This window comes from Astyanax mexicanus, chromosome 22 (genome assembly GCF_023375975.1).
Source record: "Astyanax mexicanus isolate ESR-SI-001 chromosome 22, AstMex3_surface, whole genome shotgun sequence".
In the NCBI taxonomy this organism is placed as follows: Eukaryota; Metazoa; Chordata; class Actinopteri; order Characiformes; family Acestrorhamphidae; genus Astyanax; species Astyanax mexicanus.
The window spans coordinates 2,741,699-2,756,647 of NC_064429.1; the positions used below are offsets into that span (position 1 = coordinate 2,741,699).

Sequence of the window (14,949 nt, forward strand, 5' to 3'; positions counted from 1 at the left end):
TGTTGCTAGGCGTTTGCTAAGGTGTTGCTATGGTATCCGGGGTGGTTGCTAAGGTGTTGCTAGGTGGTTGCTAGGTGGTTGCTAGGGTGTTGCTAGGCGGTTGCTAAGGTGTTGCTATGGTATCCAGGGTGGTTGCTAAGGTGTTGCTAGGTGGTTGCTAGGTGGTTGCTAGGGTGTTGCTAGGCGGTTGCTAAGGTGTTGCTATGGTATCCGGGGTGGTTGCTAAGGTGTTGCTAGGTGGTTGCTAAGGTGTTGCTAGGCGGTTGCTAAGGTGTTGCTATGGTATCCGGGGTGGTTACTAAGGTGTTGCTAGGTGGTTGCTAGGCGGTTGCTAAGGTGTTGCTATGGTATCCGGGGTGGTTGCTAAGGTGTTGCTAAGTGGTTGCTATGCGGTTGCTAAGGTGTTGCTAGGCGGTTGCTAAGGTGTTGCTATGGTATCCGGGGAGGTTGCTAAGGTGTTGCTAGGTGGTTGCTAGGTGGTTGCTAAGGTGTTGCTAGGTGGTTGCTAGGGTGTTGCTAGGCGGTTGCTATGGTATCCGGGGTGGTTGCTAAGGTGTTGCTAAGTGGTTGGTAGGTGGTTGCTAAGGTGTTGCTAGGCGGTTGCTAAGGTGTTGCTATGGTATCCGGGGTGGTTGCTAAGGTGTTGCTAGGTGGTTGCTAGGTGGTTGCTAAGGTGTTGCCAGGCGGTTGCTTAGGTGTTGCTATGGTATCCGGGGTGGTTGCTAAGGTGTTGCTAGGTGGTTGCTAGGGTGTTGCTAGGGTGTTGCTAGGCGGTTGCTAAGGTGTTGCTATGGTATCCAGGGTGGTTGCTATGGTGTTTCTAGGTGGTTGCTAGGTGATGTATATGCATAAATTTGTTTAAATGGTGTTTGCACGTTGCTACGCAACGTGCAAATACATCAATCAGCTATGCACGCTAGGTTGCTCTGGCCGTTCGGGGGTGTCCAAACTTTTGACCCGTGGCTCCATTACACACAGTACTGGGGGGCCGGGGTGTCCAAACTTTTGACCCATGGCTCCATTACACACAGTACTGGGGGGGGGCCGGGGTGTCCAAACTTTTGACCTAACGCTGATTTATCCCATAGCTGCTCCATTACACACAGTACTGGAGTTCTAGCTACCTGTCCTTCGATCTAGCTGCCGTCCTCCGATTGGCCCCATTCATTCCAATGGGGCCACTTCGTACGACATTCGTACGAAATCCGTACGTCGTAACTTTTCGTAACGCATATTTTCGGAAAGAGCTCAATAAGTTCTACAGGTCCTCAATTGGTTTCATCTTCGTATTTCAAAAATTGCGACGTCCACGGGCGTGCAAAGTTCTGCCCATTCATTTTCAATGGTCAAAAAAACGCGTACTTACGAAGTTTTTACGAAAAACGTAAGTCCGATCGGAAAGCTGTATACAAGCCCACCATTCCCGATATGGACGCACGTTTTCTCTTTTGAACGAAGTCGATATTTCGAAAACTGCGGCACTAGTTAACCGGACAAAAAACAGGTGGAATAATAATAATAATAATAAGAATAAGACTTAAGAATAACAATACTGTGATTGCATTACTGCAATCACACTAATAAGACTTAAGAAGAACAATACTGTGATTGCATTACTGCAATCACACTAATAACTAGATTGCAGTTCCTACAGAAACTGCGAGTGTGATTGCAGTGCTGGCTGGTATCTGCTGTGGTGTTGCTAAGGTGTTGCTAAGGTGTGGCTATGGTATCCGGGGTGGTTGCTAAGGTGTTGCTAAGTGGTTGCTAGGTGGTTGCTAAGGTGTTGCTAGGCGGTTGCTAAGGTGTTGCTATGGTATCTGGGGTGGTTGCTAAGGTGTTGCTAGGTGGTTGCTAAGGTGTTGCTAGGCGGTTGCTAAGGTGTTGCTAGGCGGTTGCTAAGGTGTTGCTATGGTATCCGGGGTGGTTGCTAAGGTGTTGCTAGGTGGTTGCTAGGTGGTTGCTAAGGTGTTGCTAGGCGGTTGCTAAGGTGTTGCTATGGTATCCGGGGTGGTTGCTAAGGTGTTGCTAGGTGGTTGCTAAGGTGTTGCTAGGCGGTTGCTAAGGTGTTGCTATGGTATCCGGGGTGGTTGCTAAGGTGTTGCTAGGTGGTTGCTAGGGTGTTGCTAGGTGGTTGCTAAGGTGTTGCTATGGTATCCAGGGTGGTTGCTAAGGTGTTGCTAGGTGGTTGCTAGGTGGTTGCTAAGGTGTTGCTATGGTATCCGAGGTGGTTGCTAAGGTGTTGCTAGGTGGTTGCTAGGTGGTTGCTAGGGTGTTGCTAGGCGGTTGCTAAGGTGTTGCTATGGTATCCGGGGTGGTTGCTAAGGTGTTGCTAGGTGGTTGCTATGGGGTTGCTAAGGTGTTGCTAGCCGGTTGCTAAGGTGTTGCTATGGTATCCGGGGTGGTTGCTAAGGTGTTGCTAGGTGGTTGCTAGGGTGTTGCTAGGCGGTTGCTAAGGTGTTGCTATGGTATCCGGGGTGGTTGCTAAGGTGTTGCTAGGTGGTTGCTAGGTGGTTGCTAGGGTGTTGCTAGGCGGTTGCTAAGGTGTTGCTATGGTATCCAGGGTGGTTGCTAAGGTGTTGCTAGGTGGTTGCTAGGTGGTTGCTAAGGTGTTGCTAGGCGGTTGCTAAGGTGTTGCTATGGTATCCGGGGTGGTTGCTAAGGTGTTGCTAGGTGGTTGCTAGGTGGTTGCTAGGGTGTTGCTAGGCGGTTGCTAAGGTGTTGCTATGGTATCTTGGGTGGTTGCTAAGGTGTTGCTAGGTGGTTGCTAGGTGGTTGCTAGGGTGTTGCTAGGCGGTTGCTAAGGTGTTGCTATGGTATCCGGGGTGGTTGCTAAGGTGTTGCTAGGTGGTTGCTAGGTGGTTGCTAGGGTGTTGCTAGGCGGTTGCTAAGGTGTTGCTATGGTATCCGGGGTGGTTGCTAAGGTGTTGCTAGGTGGTTGCTAGGCGGTTGCTAAGGTGTTGCTATGGTATCCGGGGTGGTTGCTAAGGTGTTGCTAAGTGGTTGCTATGCGGTTGCTAAGGTGTTGCTAGGCGGTTGCTAAGGTGTTGCTATGGTATCCGGGGAGGTTGCTAAGGTGTTGCTAGGTGGTTGCTACGTGGTTGCTAAGGTGTTGCTAGGCGGTTGCTAAGGTGTTGCTATGGTATCTGTGGTGGTTGCTATGGTGTTTCTAGGTGGTTGCTAGGTGATTTATATGCATAAATTAGATTAAATGGTGTTTGCACGTTGCTACGCAACGTGCAAATACATCAATCAGCTATGCACGCTAGGTTGCTCTGGCCGTTCGGGGGTGTCCAAACTTTTGACCCGTGGCTCCATTACACACAGTACTGGGGGGCCGGGGTGTCCAAACTTTTGACCCGTGGCTCCATTACACACAGTACTGGGGGGCCGGGGTGTCCAAACTTTTGACCCGTGGCTCCATTACACACAGTACTGGGGGGCCGGGGTGTCCAAACTTTTGACCTAATGCTGTTTTATCCCATAGCTGCTCCATACACTCACAGTACTGGAGTTCTAGCTACCTGTCCTTCGATCTAGCTGCCGTCCTCCGATTGGCCCCATTCATTCCAATGGGGCCACTTCGTACGACAATCGTACGAAATCCGTACGACGTAACTTTTCGTAACGCATATTTTCGGAAAGAGCTCAATAAGTTCTACAGGTCCTCAATTGGTTTCATCTTCGTATTTCAAAAATTGCGACGTCCACGGGCGTGCAAAGTTCTGCCCATTCATTTTCAATGGGCAAAAAAACGCGTACTTACGAAGTTTTTACGAAAAACGTAAGTCCGATCGGAAAGCTGTATACAAGCCCACCATTCCCGATATGGACGCACGTTTTCTCTTTTGAACGAAGTCGATATTTCGAAAACTGCGGCACTAGTTAACCGGACAAAAAACAGGTGGAATAATAAGAAGAAGAAGAAGAACTAGATTGCAGTTCCTACAGAAACTGCGAGTGTGATTGCAGTGCTGGCTGGTATCTGCTATGGTGTTGCTAAGGTGTTGCTATGGTATCTGGGGTGGTTGCTAAGGTGTTGCTAGGTGGTTGCTAGGTGGTTGCTAGGGTGTTGCTAGGCGGTTGCTAAGGTGTTGCTATGGTATCCGGGGTGGTTGCTAAGGTGTTGCTAGGTGGTTGCTAGGTGGTTGCTAGGCGGTTGCTAAGGTGTTGCTATGGTATCCGGGGTGGTTGCTAAGGTGTTGCTAGGTGGTTGCTAGGTGGTTGCTAGGGTGTTGCTAGGCGGTTGCTAAGGTGTTGCTATGGTATCCGGGGTGGTTGCTAAGGTGTTGCTAGGTGGTTGCTAGGTGGTTGCTAAGGTGTTGCTAGGCGGTTGCTAAGGTGTTGCTATGGTATGCGGGGTGGTTGCTAAGGTGTTGCTAGGTGGTTGCTAGGTGGTTGCTAAGGTGTTGCTAGGCGGTTGCTAAGGTGTTGCTATGGTATCTGGGGTGGTTGCTAAGGTGTTGCTAGGTGGTTGCTAGGTGGTTGCTAAGGTGTTGCTAGGCGGTTGCTAAGGTGTTGCTATGGTATCCGGGGTGGTTGCTAAGGTGTTGCTAGGTGGTTGCTAGGTGGTTGCTAAGGTGTTGCTAGGCGGTTGCTAAGGTGTTGCTATGGTATCCGGGGTGGTTGCTATGGTGTTTCTAGGTGGTTGCTAGGTGATGTATATGCATAAATTTGATTAAATGGTGTTTGCACGTTGCTACGCAACGTGCAAATACATCAATCAGCTATGCACGCTAGGTTGCTCTGGCCGTTCGGGGGTGTCCAAACTTTTGACCCGTGGCTCCATTACACACAGTACTGGGGGGCCGGGGTGTCCAAACTTTTGACCCGTGGCTCCATTACACACAGTACTGGGGGGCCGGGGTGTCCAAACTTTTGACCTAACGCTGATTTATCCCATAGCTGCTCCATTACACACAGTACTGGAGTTCTAGCTACCTGTCCTTCGATCTAGCTGCCGTCCTCCGATTGGCCCCATTCATTCCAATGGGGCCACTTCGTACGACATTCGTACGAAATCCGTACGTCGTAACTTTTCGTAACGCATATTTTCGGAAAGAGCTCAATAAGTTCTACAGGTCCTCAATTGGTTTCATCTTAGTATTTCAAAAATTGCGACGTCCACGGGCGTGCAAAGTTCTGCCCATTCATTTTCAATGGGCAAAAAAACGCGTACTTACGAAGTTTTTACGAAAAACGTAAGTCCGATCGGAAAGCTGTATACAAGCCCACCATTCCCGATATGGACGCACGTTTTCTCTTTTGAACGAAGTCGATATTTCGAAAACTGCGGCACTAGTTAACCGGACAAAAAACAGGTGGAATAATAATAATAATAATAATAAGAAGAAGAAGAATAAGACTTAAGAAGAACAATACTGTGATTGCATTACTGCAATCACACTAATAAGACTTAAGAAGATCAGTACTGTGATTGCATTACTGCAATCACACTAATAATAAGAAGAAGAAGAAGAAGAAGAATAAGACTTAAGAAGATCAATACTGTGATTGCATTACTGCAATCACACTAATAATAATAATAAGAAGAAGAAGAAGAATAAGACTTAAGAAGAACAATACTGTGATTGCATTACTGCAATCACACTAATAATAATAATAATAATAAGAAGAAGAAGAAGAAGAAGAAGAATAAGACTTAAGAAGATCAATACTGTGATTGCATTACTGCAATCACACTAATAATAAGAAGAAGAAGAAGAAGAAGAAGAATAAGACTTAAGAAGAACAATACTGTGATTGCATTACTGCAATCACACTAATAAAACAGTTGAACTGACTGGGGGTGCTTAGAGATGCCTGCGAGAATAATAATAATATTAATAATGATAAATCATTTTATTTAATACTAAAGGTGTGGTAAAGTGTGGTAGAACAAACTGTACTATGCTTTTTTTTCTAATAACAGACTCGCTGTCAGCTGGCGAAATGTCTGATGATAATTCACAGCCCTGTTCCGATAATTATTGACCTATCATACTATTAATGAACATGGCCTTAATATTTGATCAACTTGATATTGCTTATAGTGTTTAGCCAGTCACTCTGTCCTGCGAGGCGAGGAAGAGTCTGTAAGAGGACAACATATATTGTTGTTTTTTTAATCTTTAGTCTAACAATATATAATATAAGACACTAGCATGTCTTATTCCATTAAAATTGATTACTTGATTAATTACATTCTGCAGTTCATTGTAAGGTCATGCTCATCATACAGAACTTTCTCCACAAGGAGGAGCTATTAGCACTCGCATTCACAAAACCTGCAAGTCACAAACTTGAGTGCACCTAAAAAGTGGACAAAAGTATCGAGACAGCTTCTCATTCATTGTTTCCTCTGAAATCAAGAGTACTAAAGTTTAAAGTACTTTTGTTTGGATTTGCTTGCATTCAGTAAAAATGTTAGTGTTATTGAGGTCAGGTTGTTAAATGATTAAGACCTCACCTCATCTTCATCTCCTTAACTCATCTCAAAAGTTTTGGACCGAGTGCCATAATTTCAGAGAACAGATTTCCACTGCTTTATACCCTTTTAGCCCACACCTGGCTTTGGGAATACTTTAAGCACAAGTAATCCTGTGACTAGATCTTTTGCTCTCCAATCACAGGACACATCGGGTACGTGTACATGCAGCCTAATAATCCGTTTACAATTAAATTCATAGCTCAATCGCAATAGAGCACGTTTGAGGACATTCCAAACACAATTTCTATCCGATTGAACAAGGTGGATAATCCGATACAAAGAAGAATAATAGTTTTGTAAACACCTGTACCCGATTAGATCCCTAATCGGAATGTTAAAGTACGTATTGTGCATGTACAACGCCGTTTTAGTGTCCAGATTTTCCCGTGCTGGCGAGCCTTCTGTGTGGGGAGAGCTTGCGCTGCTTTAAATAATAATAATAATAATGATAATGATAATGATAATAATAATAATAATAATAATAATAATAATCTATTTAGAAAGCACCTTTCATACATTAAAATTCAGCTCAAAGTACTGTACATACAGAGGTAATCAGAATAAAAAGGAAAATAAAAAAAGTAATATTAAAGTAAAATTAACAATTAAGATAAGACATAATAGAAAATAAAATGAAAATTGTAAAACTGAAAAAACGGGCAAATAAAATGATATCAGGTAAAATTACAAAAGATTGTGACTATGATGTTAAAATAAATCAATTAAAACAAAAAGTAACCTAAAAATGTAAATCGATACATATTTTGAGTATAATAATACAAATAGCTCAATTATTAAAACAAAGTTATGAAAAAAAAAATGTTTTCAGCTGCTGCTTGAAACTGTTTACTGATGCTGTTTGTCTGATCTCAACTGGTAAACTGTTCCAATTTTTTAGAGCATAAAAACAAAATGCTGCTTCCCTTCTTTTCTTCTTATCTGTAACACTATATAAAATGAAAATAGCTGGCCTTAAATAATTATATTACAATGTATTCGGATGGTTTTGTTGGGGGTGGTGAGGTTTCATTTGGTCCAAAATTATCTAAAAGGCAGGAGGAAACTTTTCACACAGCAGTGCTCGCTCTCCTGGGAGGCTTTTCGCGGCTACCGGGACGCCACCCACCACGGGAAAATCTGCACACTGTATTATCTAACTGTAACACTAGAGCATTAATAATCAGCAGGTCATAAATGTAGATGGTGATCAGCACTGTAACAGAGCATTAGCAGAAAATGATCCTTACCCTTCCTCAGTGCCCCGCTCTTAAACTTCAGCCTTCAGAGTTACAAATACATTTCCCTCAAAATACTACAACGTCATCCCTGTTATATAAAATCTTGAATTACGAGTGATAAATCAGTAAATGCTTTGATTTTTTTTAGATATAGCTGTGCAGTATCCTTAGAAGACTATAGAGCATACAACGATAGAAAGCTCATTACAACCAGAAGAGACTTGAGACTTGACCTGGATTTGTGCCCAAAGACTTGTGAACATCTCTGATACCAACTGTAAACTTTGGAAACATAGCTATTTATCAAGTTGCTGTTTCTCCTCTCACGCTGGCTGACGTCACCTGATGCTTGTTGCCATGGTTACGTGTACACTAAGTGTGTCATGTTTGATTGAAATACTTGTAGCATGCATATAAAACAAGAGTTTACTCAGACTATTGGGGAAAGTGTTCATGAATGAATTTATTCGGACTGAAGGAAAGCTTCACGTGTAAATATAGCCACTGTCTCACCTTGAGAAAGTCTATTCATCCTACATTTTACAGCGAGAGACAGTTTGCCACTCTTCCACATTTCTTCAAACAGCTTCAGTCTCCTCTCCACATCATCACAAACCTGTTTCTGTGAAAACAAATCCAAGAAAAAGGCAAGAATGTACTGTACCTTTTTTACTGTACTGTAATTTTTAACTTAACTTAAAAACATAAAACAAAAAATATCTGAATCACAGTCGCACTAAGTTATTATATGATTATGTCCAAACTAAAATTTGTGAAGCAGTTATAGAACACTGCTTCACTTTAGGACAGGGGTACTCTGTTCCATGTTTAGGTCTAAATAAATTTTATTGCAGGTCAAAAACAAAATCTCAGAGAGAAAAAGTAATCTGTACAATTCAATTCAACTATTTTCACTTCCTGTTGTCCAAAAAATAGTCAGTGACAGTGACATCACTATGACTGAACAGTATGTGAATATTCAAATTGCTTGTTATATAAAAGCAGAAAAGTCAACAGTAAAAACCATTTCCGCGAAGAAATGAAAAAGCAAAAAGTGAAAAAGTGATCAAATGACGTTTGCGCGTGATGCCACTACAAAACCTTATTAGAGTGTTCCTCAACTGCAACCTAAAACACACTGTAAATGTAAACAACCAGATTACAATTCACTTATAATCCAATAAAATTTCAAACATAACACTACTGCTACCATTATTAATAATACACTTTAATACCTTTACAGATTGTCTACATGTAGTCAGAGCCCAGAGAAGTGGTGCTTGTACATCACTTAGGTTGGGTTCATTCTCTGCGGAGACAGAACCTGTTACTCCACCTGGAGACATTCTGCTCTTAGGAGGAGGAGGAGGGGTCAGTCCGCCCACAGGTGGAGGACCTGGGCTACTTGAAGGGCCTGAACTAACGGCTGGAGACAGAGGCAAACCTGTTCCAGGACCTGTACACATAATAAAGCACTGTGTGTAATTTAATATAAATTGATAAAAAAAACAAAAAGCCCTTTAATTTAAGGTGAGACGTTCTATTCAACCTACTAGTCTAATAATATGTGAAAATACAGCATGTAATTAAAAAAAACAACACAACATCTCACACAACCTGCATACTTAATCTACAGACTCACTTTGGCCTGTGAGTTGAGGTGGGGGCACCCTCTTGTTGAGGACATTCCTTTTTGGTCCCACAGAGCTTGTCTGCATATCATATGAAAACTGTGGAGGGTCGTTCCAACCCCGCTCCTGATTTCCTACACAGCAAAAAAATATCAATTACTGATAAGTTATTCATTAAGATCACAGATGCAAAGACCCTCAAAAAAGCAGCAACCCCTGAACTTTCTTCTTTAAAACAAAAAATTATAGTATACCTGAAAGAGAAAGGGACAATATATTAATGCAGACCATTGACCATTCCTGTAATGTCTAATATATTAATTCTAAAAACAGATTGATCTGGTAGGATGTAACAGCTCTTTTTATTTTGTCAGTTTTTCATAAATGAACAAAACAATATACTAAAAAAAACACAGACTTTCTCTTAGCAATTTATTCACTTTAACCTGCATTAAAAGTACTGTTTCACATGCTCTGTGAAATTACACATCCTTACTAGTCTCCAAATCCCCATATTTTACAGACTGTCACTTTAACCATTTATTTGAATGCTGGATTGTTATATAGAGCAAGGAATCACTAAACTATGCTGGATTCTTTGTAGTACCCCATCCCTTTATGAACAGAACTGGGAACATCTGTGGTACACATTTTAACTTACACACACATATATATATATCAAATATAGTGTAAGTTAAAATGTGTACACATTATGTATTTATTTTTTTTTACCACTTGTGCACCTACATTTTTCACTCACTTGTACACCTGTGCTAATTTGATCTGTTTGGATTTGAACACTCCAGGATCAGGATTGAAAACCTGTGTTTTAGGAGGTGATGTTTTCTAGGCACATGGCCCAAGGGGGCAGCACATTTTACACATTTTACATATTGGCATTACCTATGGATGATGCCAGGTCATATTGTACCCAATATCATCACAAATAAAATTTGACACATAAAAATATCACATGAAAACAGTGATATTCCTTTTTTTTTGTATTTGTATTTAGTGTATTTACTTTTAATTGTCTGTTTGCAGCTTGTATACATGCAGTAAAATATTCTGTACTTTAGTTAAATTTATAATTGTTAAATTAATATTTTTGTTACTTATTTTAAAATTGGCAAATACTATTACAGTCATATGAAAAAGTTTGGGCACCCCTATTAATCTTAATCATTTTTAGTTCTAAATATTTGGGTGTTTGTTACAGCCATTTCAGTTTGATATATCTAATAACTGATGGACACAGTACAATTTCAGGATTTAAATGAGGTTTATTGTACTAACAGAAAATGTACAATATGCATTAAACCAAAATTTGACCGGTGCAAAAGTATGGGTACCCTTATCATTTTATTGATTTGAATACTCCTAACTACTTTTTACTGACTTACTGAAGCACAAAATTGGTTTGGTAACCTCATTGAGCTTTGAACTTCATAGCCAGGTGTATCCAATCATGAGAAGAGGTATTTAAGGTGGCCAATTGCAAGTTGTTCTCCTATTTGAATCTCCTCTGAAGAGTGGCATCATGGGCTCATCAAAACAACTCTCAAATGATCTAAAAACAAAGACTGTTCAACATAGTTGTTCAGGGGAAGGATACAAAAAGTTGTCTCAGAGATTTAACCTGTCAGTTTCCACTGTGAGGAACATAGTAAGGAAATGGAAGAACACAGGGACAGTTATTGTTAAGCCCAGAAGTGGCAGGCCAAGAAAAATATCAGAAAGGCAGAGAAGAAGAATGGTGAGAACAGTTCAACCCAGGTGAGCGCCACATCAGCATGTTGTCTGGGAGGGGACTAGTAACATATTATAATATCTGATGATATAAACTTATGGACTAGAGTACAATAATACATACTTTTACCTGTAGATTATAGTGATTACAGTGATAAGCGTGGTGTGCAGTAATTAGTACAGCTAAGATTAATAGGTATCTTAAATGTAGAGGTTAAGGGTGATGTAGTCTCTATTGTTAAAAAGTAATTGAGAAGTTGGGTATAACTGTAGATAAACACAGTAGTTAGGTTAGTTAAATAACCCTTTTTGGGCGCTGTGGAGCTGCTGGAGCTGTGTAAACTCCTGGATTACTGATAATAAACCTGTGAGCAGTGCTCCTAACTAAGGGTAAAGCTCTGGGGAAGACTGCTCGCTGCTCCGTGTCAGTGCTCTGTAGAGGCGGGTCGGTGGAGTTACCTGGTTTAATATAAAAGTTGTCCATTGATAATCATCCAGCTCCTCATTAAAACACTCAGCTCAGCGCGAGATGCCAACACTACACTTGCCTGCTTAACACTTCCGGTCCTTTCCTGAATTCCAAAATAAAAGTCCCCTCTCCAGCTGTCTGGCTGCGTTTTTTGAACAACATAAAATCCAAAGAACAGAAGAAAACACAAAATCAAAGTTCACCAACAAAGTTCAAACAACCATCATTTAAAAATACAATAGCAATAACAGAAACAAAAAACAAACCTACACAAAAAAAATAAAATAAATAAATAAATAAAAAAGAGGGGATTCATATAAAATGATAAGCTTCAAAATATCTATGGGTTTATGACATTTTTTTATTTGTCAAAAATAAGTCAATAAGTATATATAATTACACTTATAAAGTCAAAATATAAAAATATGTTTGGAATAAGGGTATCTTTTTTTTCGTTTTGTGCATATAAAATTGACCTAAAATGATAATTCAATTTGCTTAAAAATCTCTCCTTGCACTCTAAAAAACAGAGGTACGATATGAGTACTTTTTTGTACTCGAAGGTACATTCTTTATAATCGTACCCTCAAAAGTACAATATTGGTCTTTACAGGGTCAGATTTGTTCCCTCTGAAGTACAAAGTAATTTCTAACAGAAATAAGTACAGATTTGTACCATTTAACCTGCAGCCAAAAGGTACATTCAGTATTCTGTATCACTGTACTAATGAACAGTATATATTTAAATTGCACATTTTTTATTTGAAAGCCAGACAATTTTGTATCATCAAGTTTTTGAGCCATTTTTAGTTGATGACAATGTTTATAATCTTTATAATCTATACTGGCACAAAAACCATGGGTACAAAAAAGTACTTTCACTGAAAGGTACTTTTTTGAACCTTAATATAAGGTACAGCCCCAGCGACAAGCTTTGTACTCTTTTAAGTACAAATCTGTACTTATATTTCTTAGAGTGTGTGATCAAATGAAAAGTCATTAAAAATACACAATATATTTTGGACTTTGAGGGAGAATTCCTTACTCAACCTCTTCTTCAAGTCTAAAAAAAGATCAATCCAAAAATAGCAAGAAAATACACAATAAAAAAAGTGTGCTTACTTTACAGAAAACACACACATCACCAGTGTTCTCAAGTCTCACACTTTGAGCGTGTGACACACGCACCTCAGCGACTTCCTACTTAATTAGGGTTCATACAATACTCTCCAGGCATCAAGCAATCTGTGCGTCCTTGGAATTTCTAACCTAAATTGCTGTAACTCTGCAGTATTTGCTGTAATCTCACAATGTTAAAGACCTCTGTACAATATCACTCTGATGAAGCGCCATTTAATACAGAACTAGATTAAGAATAACTTGACATTACATGTCATATCAGAACATTCACTCCTTTGTGCCTCTTCTCAACATTAATAACAGGTGAAAGACTTTTGATCATTTTAAATGTGACAGAATGTCTCCAATTGTGTTAGACCTTCTTACACATCACCATCCTATGCTCTAGTAGGCACCATTGTGCTAGTTGGTGCTTGATGAAGCGCCATTTAATTCAGAACTAGATTTATAATAACTTCGTAATTACATGTCATATCAGAACATTCACTCCTTTGTGTTAATTTAAACTTGTTTGGTCAAACATTTCAGCTTGTTCTGCAAAGGTTCAAAGGTCAATCTGAATACCACTTTGTGAACATTCTGGTTGAAGCCACTGATCAATACCAATAACATGTAGACACCTTTTGACTAGTTCTAACTCACTTAATGAATATCCTACAAAGTTCACTAGATTTACATGTGAATTTAAGCACTGATCAGGTTGAAAGGCCTCTGCTCAACATTAATAACAGGTGAAAAACTTGATAATTTCTAAATGTGACAGGGCATCTCCAATCATATTAGACCTTCTTACACATCACCATTCAATGCTCCAGTAGGCACCATTGTGCAAGTTGGTGCTTGAACCCGATGACTGCCGCTTGCGGCTATATTTTATATTTTATTTGTTCATTATAAGATCAGACTTGTTAGGTGAAATAACACACAAACGCTCAGAATGACAGGCTCGAGTCGACTCTTTGATTATTGATCAGTGCATATCCTTCCTTCAGGAAAGCTCTTTGCCCTCTTAGTCTGGCATCCCTTACCAACGGCCAGAGCTTATTGCGAGCTTCCCAGTCTTCTTTGGAGAAATCTTCTTTAAACTGAATATGCATCTCCTGACAGACCCTGGCGTCTCTGGATCTCTTCCACACGTCGTCTCGAATTGCCCTCGCCATGAACTGGATGATTATTTGAAGTGGAATGATCACTCTTCTTACCCACGCTATGTCGGTCGCCTCGCAAAGCCGCTCCACTGAAATGGGCACCACTCTTGTCAAAATGCCGATAACAACCTCTCTGGTGTCTTCCCCATTTTTTTCCGTCAAACTGTTCCACCTCCTTTTGTAACGCGCTTGTTCAGTCACGGACTCCTTCACACTGTTGTTCACACTGATAGCAGCAGTATTCTATTCAATCCTTTTCTCAAACTTCAGCAGAAGTTCAGTCCGTGTTTCCAGCTTCTTCGTCAGTGAATTCTTCAGAAGGGTCTCGCCGATACACTCACTGTGAGGGTTTTCTTTGCCTTTCTCACACTGTTTAGCATGGGAAGATTTAATTGGAGTATGGCCCTGATTTATTTTCCCCGCCTTAGACAACTGCTCGTCAATTTCAATGTCGGCTGATTCACTCTCTCTGTCGCCTCTCACCCCGGGGAGGACAGCCAGGCCGTAGTCGTGGTCTTTCATAGTAACACTCACTGTATTTGATAAAGCTGAAAAAGGCTTATGAGTTCGTATTTTGTTGCAGAACTTTACCAGACTGCACAAAGGCTTTCAAATAAGTCAAGATATGTAGAAAAATGCACACAGCTTGCACTCAAGGACTAAACAAAAAACTATACACCGGAGCCTGCAAAATGTTACCGCTCACTCCGCCATCTTGGATCCTCCCATGTATATGATGTCTATGGCCCGAACTGGCATGGCAGAGGTCGGAGGCAGGGCCCTGTGGCTGCCCAAACCCCGCCCTTCCCCTAAATTACTCTGCGTTTCACCGCCATTTTCACTATACAAGTTACTTAACTTAGCTAACCTGAATTGGCTAACCTAGTTAACGAGTTAGCTAGCGTTAAGTACCTAACGCTAGGTTAAAAACCTAAACTAGATACTAAAATTAGGGAGAAGAACAAAGTATGAATACTAATGAATTGATGGAGGGAAATTATCCACTTAACTTACAGAAAAAACTGCAGAGAACGTTTCCCTGAGGTTTTGTTACAACAGGTTACTGCTGAACAAGCCATTGCTT

General features: G+C 40.8%; 1 protein-coding gene across 1 annotated transcript in view; it reads right to left on the bottom strand.

Annotated features, from left to right (window-relative positions):
- sra1 (steroid receptor RNA activator 1) overlaps window positions 1-11,685 on the bottom strand; it is a 58,682-nt gene extending 46,997 nt beyond the window's left edge. The window contains exons 1-4 of the mRNA XM_007239170.4: window positions 11,568-11,685; window positions 9,371-9,493; window positions 8,964-9,184; window positions 8,242-8,350 (exon numbers count right to left, since the gene is read on the bottom strand). Coding sequence (XP_007239232.2) covers window positions 8,242-8,350; window positions 8,964-9,184; window positions 9,371-9,493; window positions 11,568-11,592 — 478 coding nt within the window. The 5' untranslated portion in view covers window positions 11,593-11,685. The remainder of the gene's footprint in view (window positions 1-8,241; window positions 8,351-8,963; window positions 9,185-9,370; window positions 9,494-11,567) is intronic.
- Window positions 11,686-14,949: the final 3,264 nt, after the last annotated feature.